The sequence below is a fragment of the Stegastes partitus genome, unplaced genomic scaffold, assembly GCF_000690725.1.
Source record: "Stegastes partitus isolate 25-593 unplaced genomic scaffold, Stegastes_partitus-1.0.2 Scaffold1483, whole genome shotgun sequence".
In the NCBI taxonomy this organism is placed as follows: Eukaryota; Metazoa; Chordata; class Actinopteri; family Pomacentridae; genus Stegastes; species Stegastes partitus.
The window spans coordinates 144119-151067 of NW_007579214.1; the positions used below are offsets into that span (position 1 = coordinate 144119).

Consider the following 6949-nt stretch of genomic DNA (forward strand, 5'->3'; position numbering starts at 1 on the left):
TCTTCTTCACCGGCTTCCTTGAGCTGTGGAGCTTCTTCATCAAACTGTTGCGTCACGACAATCACAGGAGAAACAATCTTGATGCTCTGCTCAGAGCTTTGACTGTCACCGGGCTTAGATTTGGTATCGGCATCAGGTTCAGTCGGACTTTTATCTTCCACCACAGCAGCAGTTTCTTGGCTGTCGTCAGGTGGTGCTGAGGATGAGAAGCTTCGAGCCTGATTGGCCGGACTGTCCGGTGCAGAGCGAGGAGGCGTCTGTCCCAGCAGACTGTACTGACTGATGGCCAGATCTGACGTGTCCAGGAGGAGGTTGTTGCTCTTCTTACTGGCAGCGTCCTGGACCACTGAGAGAGAAGAGAGGAGGCAAAGTTAGAGTTCATATTTGGACCAATGTGGCTTCAGGGTCCAGTTTACTGTAAAAGTAAAATAACATGTTTACTCTGAGGTTATCATTTATTGAACATCTCTTCATCTTTGTCACAATGATCAGCTGCTTCTATGTCATTTTCAGAGAAACTAAAATCTTATGTGCTCAGAGTTACAGGCTGATTGCAGCTGATTATAATGTGAGATGTGTCGGTTGTAAACCAGGAGTCAACAATAGATCTCAGGTCCTTTCAGGTTTGGAGTTGTCGTCTGCTGAAGAGGCTCTTTGGTCAACTTATGTACAAGAGCTGTACTTTAGGAATTGAATTTGTTCGACTTTGGAAATGGCTCATTTACTCCAAAACCATGATATTAAATGGTCATCTGGATTTCTTTACTAGAATCATGAGTGGTTTTTAAAACATATGCATAATTATGGGAGATTAGTATCTGATTGGTAACTGTGACTCTTTGTTTATTCTCTTTTTTCTCCCCAAGCATTCTATAAATAGCATCAGAGAGAAGATATCCATCCATCCATTATCTGTCCACCGCTTAATCCTCATTAGGGTCATGGGGGGCTGGAGTCTATCCCAGCCGACTCAGGGTGAAGGCAGGGGACACCTGGACAGGTCACCAGTCTATCACAGGGCTACACTTAGAGACAGACAACCAAATATTTCAACATCGGAAGAATAAGACAAACCCAGTGCAGTGAAGCTGTGTGTGTTTACCTGTCTCTATCTCTTTACTCAGGATGTTTCTCAGAATATCATCGTAGACGTTATGAACCAGGATGAAGCTGCTGTAGTCTGAGAAAATGTACTGCTCGAACTGCTGCAGCTCCTGCACACAGAAAACAACCGTGAGGCTTTGCAGAGTAAAAGTTCAGTCAGTGACATGAGAGACAGACTGAAGCAGTTTGACCTACAGGTTTCCACTTGGTGTCCATCCTCCTGCTGAGAGAAGGCAGAGTGATGTGCAGCAGAGCTTCTTCATAGAGCCTCCTCTGGACCACTCTGCTGTCGTAGTCCAGCTGCTGCTCAACACACAGACACGATATTCAACAAGGGAATCTTCACTTTTAGGTGTTTTATATTGAACCCCCCTGTATGCTCTAAAAAGCAAATCAAGAGAGATATTGTCATCATTTAATTAAATAGTTAAAACTGAAAATAAATAAAAAATACAGATTTAGATGAATCTTTAAAGTTGTAAACATTTTTTTGATGGGTTTGATTGATGTAATGTTGCATCAACTTTCTATTGTGTGTAATTCAAACTCAAATTTCTGTATTTTTTCTGCAATTTAAAACTAAATTCAAGTTGAGGTACCTAATGACACTGGCTTGATAACTTAATTTTTCTTCCCCTTGGGTTCAGGATTTTAAGTCTCCTACCTACTAAAGATAAGTGGATCATTTAAGAATGTATGTTGGAGGACCTGCAGGCTGAATAGATATTAAAAAGTTGCATAATGTCCATGAGGTTCCTTACAAATAAACACATTCCTGCACAGCATGTAGCGTTTTATAATGTATCTAATAGTAAAATTTTATTGAGTTTGAATTCTGTATTTCAGGTACATTTAAATTTCTAAAATACACAAACTACTTTTATTGATCCTGAACAAATATTCATATCAGTGCATCAGCTGCATTTTCTCATTCCTCCATCATCATTTAAATTACACTTGGAGGATTTTTTTCAGTGCTTAAAACAAGCGATGCACGATATTAAAATTTCTGGCTGATACCGATATCCGATATTAAGATTTCTGATAACGCCGATAACCAAAATTACCGATGTCAATATTCATTTTTTGTTTCCTCTGAAAAATGAGTATCACTGTGAGAATGTGAAAACTATTCAAAAGAAGCCCAAACCAAAGTAGACCACATAGTCTTCTTCATTACGTAACAAAAGTAAAACATATTTAAACATATTTAACGTTCAAGTCCATTTAAGTAAAAGCATCTGTGAAATAGCAGCAATATCAAATACAGAGACGACGGCACTGATGTTAGACAATCATCAGTTTTTCACATCGGCTAAATTTGTACATCAGACTGATACCGATATATGGGAAAAAACACTGATATTGACCGATACCAGTGTGGTCGCCGATATGTCGTGCATCCCTACTTAAAACCATTTCTAACCACAACAGTCCCATTCTATGATTTAACCTCTTTACCTTGAGCACTCTTTCTTTGGCTTTGTCCAACGTGACAGGAACCTGTGAAGGCTGCAGTCTGGCTGACGACTGAAGGAACTGCTCTAAGGTGTAGACAGCACTGTCCAGCAGCTGCAACGTACAACAAACATCACATGTGGCAAAAACTGTAACGTGAGCATTTCTGCTTCTGCTTAAAGTCCTTGAAAAGCCATGACTGTACTGAAAGGTTGCACTTGATACCTGCTCCATCTCCAGATGTGCAGAGTGAATGAGCCTCTGAGCGCTGCTGAGTCCAAACCGCTGCTTTAAGCCTTCAAGTTTCTCTGTCAGATTCTCCACCTGCCTGAAGCTCTGATCCAGACTGATGGAGCTCAGGCTGGACAACGCCTGGAGGACACAACAAACAGCTGTGAGTTGAAAACAAATAACTAAACAAGGTGACACAGAGGCAACTCAAAGACCTCTTTTACCTTCTTCGTGTCTTCTGTCCCTCCGTTTGTGTGTGAAAAGGCTGAATCCATCTGACTGTGCAGAGTCTTCCGCATCCCGACGATCCCTGAACTTATGTTTTCTGTGAGTGCTTCAAGGATGGACGACATGTACGGCGCCACGGACTCGCTGCACGCTTTCTCTGCTTCTTCACTGATGCACGCTGCAACAGAGGATTGATAGAACTCCTGTCAGATGAGGCCTCAGATGTTGGTTTAGCTGCACTGTGTTTGCTCAGACTTTGAACACATTGTACCTCTGACTTTCTGCTCCAGGAAGCAGTGGGAGGACATTATCTGGTCCAGGTTGGATCTGATCAGCGCCTGATTGGCTGATGCTGTTTTGCAACACTCGTCCCTCAGAACCTCGAGACTTGCAGTCAGCTGCTCCAGAACCAGCGTGTAGGTCGCCTGCACCGTCTGTACACATTCATCCATTTTCATTAATTCAGCCTGTGTCTAAACTCAGAGTACATTGAAGTATGAAGGCCTTATTCACAATTAAAAGAATAAACGATGTCGGCACATTAATGGGAAACTGAAGATAGCGATAAAATATCAAAGGGCAAAGTTAATACCACAATAAAGGCATTAATTAGAGCATTTCATTTTAAAATAACCAAAGAAATCTACTAAAATGAGCAGCTGGAAGTAAAATAAGATGAAATTAAACATCTAATGAATACATAGCAATAATAGTTGAAAATGCGCGACAACTTTTTGTACTAAATTCAGTAAATCAACGGTAAAAGATAAAAGTGTTTGCAAAGCTTTCAGCCGCATGATGGAAACAAGAGTGTCTTAAGATTAACATCTAAATACTGATAAGTGAGAGAATTCTGAGAAGACAGAAATCTAAGATAGTATTAGAACTTGGAGGAAGGAAACTATTTTTTAAAAAATGCTTAAGCTAAAGCTGTATTAAATAATTTTTGGTTTCATAACAAGCTGTTGTTGGTAATATAGGTTTATGATTTTTCAACTATTGGAACAAAAAACATAAAAAGTTTACAGCTGTGTTGATTAGTTGAGCACAACTTTATTACTTTTCTCCTTTCAGCTCTGCTTTAGCCTCAATTAACCCCTGAAAAATATCAGGCTCAGTGGCAGAAGTGGAAGAAATACTCCAGTCCTGTGCACCAGTAGCACAGTGTACAAAATAAAAGTCATGCATTTACATTTTTACAGGTGTAAAAGCAGAAAAAAAAAGTATTAGCACCAAAATAATCCTGAAGGCCCTCATTTTGCAGGATGTATTCGTTTAACTCACCGCCAGCCACAGTCGTATCCTCTCAGTCTTCTTGCCCTTCACCCTGGACTGAAGCTGACTCTGTAACCACGGCAACACTTCCTCCATCACCTGGGAGGCCAGGACCTGCCCGAGCAAACAGACGGTTAATGGAGCACGTGTACGAGGATCCACAGACGGACCGGAGGCTGAAGCAGGTGTGACTGATTACTGACTTGTTCCTCGGTGCCCTGCAGCATTTCCCAGGATTCATAGCAGCCTTTGTCCTGCCGGTAGAGTCGGAGCGCTCGGGCAAACGCCAGAGTCTCGTGGGACGGATCACACCAGGGGTCTGCAAGAATAGAGGAGCTAGTTATGATTCTGGATGGAAACAATGTTCTTCTTTTGTCTGTATGACTAGAAGAGATATGATGTGATGTGAAAAGGCTGTAATAGTTTTTTTTTTTTACAGCAGCTAAGGAGAACATTTAAGAAATATCAGCAGAAAAATATAAACAGGTAAAAAATATATACAGAAGAACTAGTTGAGATTGTCCAAATTCCTCTGGATGTGGAAATAACAACATGGCACATACCAATGGTTTATTGCATAGATGAGTAGAAATACTGATAGATTGTATGTATTAATATTACACAGATGCTGATTTAAAATGTGGATATATAAAATGGTAAAAGTCAAAAAAGAGTATTTTAAAACCTGTCATTTGTAGATGTAATTTAATATTTGAGGAGATTCATCCTTCACTGTAAAAAGTGTGTTTGAGCTGAAGTAAAGTAGTGTTTAACAAATCTCCCTGAGCTTTATGCTTTGTTGAACACGGTTTACTTTGGTGGATTCTATCAACTTGTAACTACGGTTTGTCCCTTTGAACTGGTTTCAGTGAAAGTTTGAAAATTCCTACTTTTCAAGCACTGTTTTTATGACATCTGACTTCCATCCATCCATCCATTATCTATGCACCACTTAATCCTCACTCGGGTCGCGAGGAGGCTGGAACCTATCCCAGGGGACAGGGGACACCCTGAACAGTCTATCACAGGGCTACACTTAGAGACAGACAACCAAGCACACTCACATTCACACCTACGGACAATTTAGAATCACCAATTAACCTCAACATGTTTTTGGACTGTAGGAGGAAGCCAGAGAACCTGGAGAGAACCCACGCTGCACGGGGAGAACATGCAAACCCCACACCGAAAGATCCCAGTGCCCCCACCGGGACACAAACCGGTGACCTTCTTGCTGCGAGGCAACAGTGCTACCAACTGGGCCACCTTGCAGCCCGACATCTGACTTTGTAGATGATATTTAGTCAGTCAGTAATCTCCCTGTATCGTTTTCTATCTTTGTGAAGTTTCATGATCACGTTCCTCTGGAAGCTCTTTTCCATGATGCAGACATACAGATAGACACCGTTCACAGGTCTGAAACTGAGAAGGTTCTGGTTTTCAAAGATCCTTTTACAACTATGGTCATGTTTCTGTGATCACAGAGGTTCTAACTTATGTGTCAGTGATCTTCAGTTTATTCACTTTTGTTGCATTGAGATTCTACTTTGGCATCTGTATTTTCAATATGGTCTTTCTAAAGTATTTGTTTTTAATTGATCATAGGAGGAAACACTCTTCAACTTAGAAATAATGCACTTATTTAGAGGCAATACAATTTAGAATAATTTCATATTTACTTTTATAGTATTCTGTGGGTTGACCTGTTGCAGCTCTCTCTCCCTTCATGTCATATTTCTACAGTCAGCCAGCTAATAAAGCAATAAACTGGTCCCAAAATAATAAATACAGTGTAAATGCAGCTATATAGGAGGGAAGTTTATCTGATTTTCCGTCTCAGTACAATTTGCAGTAACTGCTCTGATTTCTCAACTTCAGCTTTGGCGCTCAGTTTAGTTCAGTTGTGTTTATTAGTTAAGTTTCACATCTCTAATTTTCTAACATCCTTATGTTCTGTTGTTTTCTTTACTGAATCTCAGATACCATGTCTTTAGTGGTTCGGCTCCTCATACGGTGGTTTGAGTTTTCTTTTCTTAATAAACTGATTGCAGAAATTTAAGGAACAGAAAGCACCGCTAATGCTGACGGAAGTGCACTTCCCTTCATCAGCATCAGTATGAATCACTCGAGAGCAGCTAAAAAAGTGACCAGCATGAAGTCATTTCCTCACTGATGTCACCCACTTGTGAAAAGAAGTGTGAAGGTGTCAGAAATACCGAAGCCAGAAAGTTCTACGTGACTATAGACTACAAACAGACGTCTCATTACTGAATGATTTACTTACTTTCATCTGAATGTGTGAATACGCAACAATACAGAAGTTTGTTGATGTAGTTTTCTTTACAGGTTGAATGTGACGTTTCAAGTCTGAAGCAGAACCCACACCACTCGGCTCTAAATGGTGGCAATTATTTGTCCTAGATTGTCTTCTTTTCTTTGGTGTAGGTAGGTCACTGGTAACCTTTGTCTTTATTTAGAGAATAAGATCCAACATCCACACAGTTAGATACTACATCAGGGGTGGGCAATCCTGGTCCTCGAGGGCCACAGTCCTGCATGTTTTAGATGTTTCCCTCTTCTGATTCAAATGATCAGGATCGTTATCAGGCTTCTGCAGAGCTTGATGATGAGCTGATCATTTGAATCAGGTGTG

General features: G+C 40.6%; 1 protein-coding gene across 1 annotated transcript in view; it reads right to left on the reverse strand.

Annotated features, from left to right (window-relative positions):
* The window catches only part of LOC103370808 (protein Niban-like), an 18313-nt gene that overhangs the window by 1438 nt on the left and 9926 nt on the right, over positions 1-6949 (reverse strand). The window contains exons 6-14 of the mRNA XM_008299968.1: positions 4500-4615; positions 4306-4410; positions 3293-3455; positions 3018-3199; positions 2788-2934; positions 2566-2676; positions 1300-1407; positions 1103-1214; positions 8-346 (exon numbers count right to left, since the gene is read on the reverse strand). Coding sequence (XP_008298190.1) covers positions 8-346; positions 1103-1214; positions 1300-1407; positions 2566-2676; positions 2788-2934; positions 3018-3199; positions 3293-3455; positions 4306-4410; positions 4500-4615 — 1383 coding nt within the window. The remainder of the gene's footprint in view (positions 1-7; positions 347-1102; positions 1215-1299; positions 1408-2565; positions 2677-2787; positions 2935-3017; positions 3200-3292; positions 3456-4305; positions 4411-4499; positions 4616-6949) is intronic.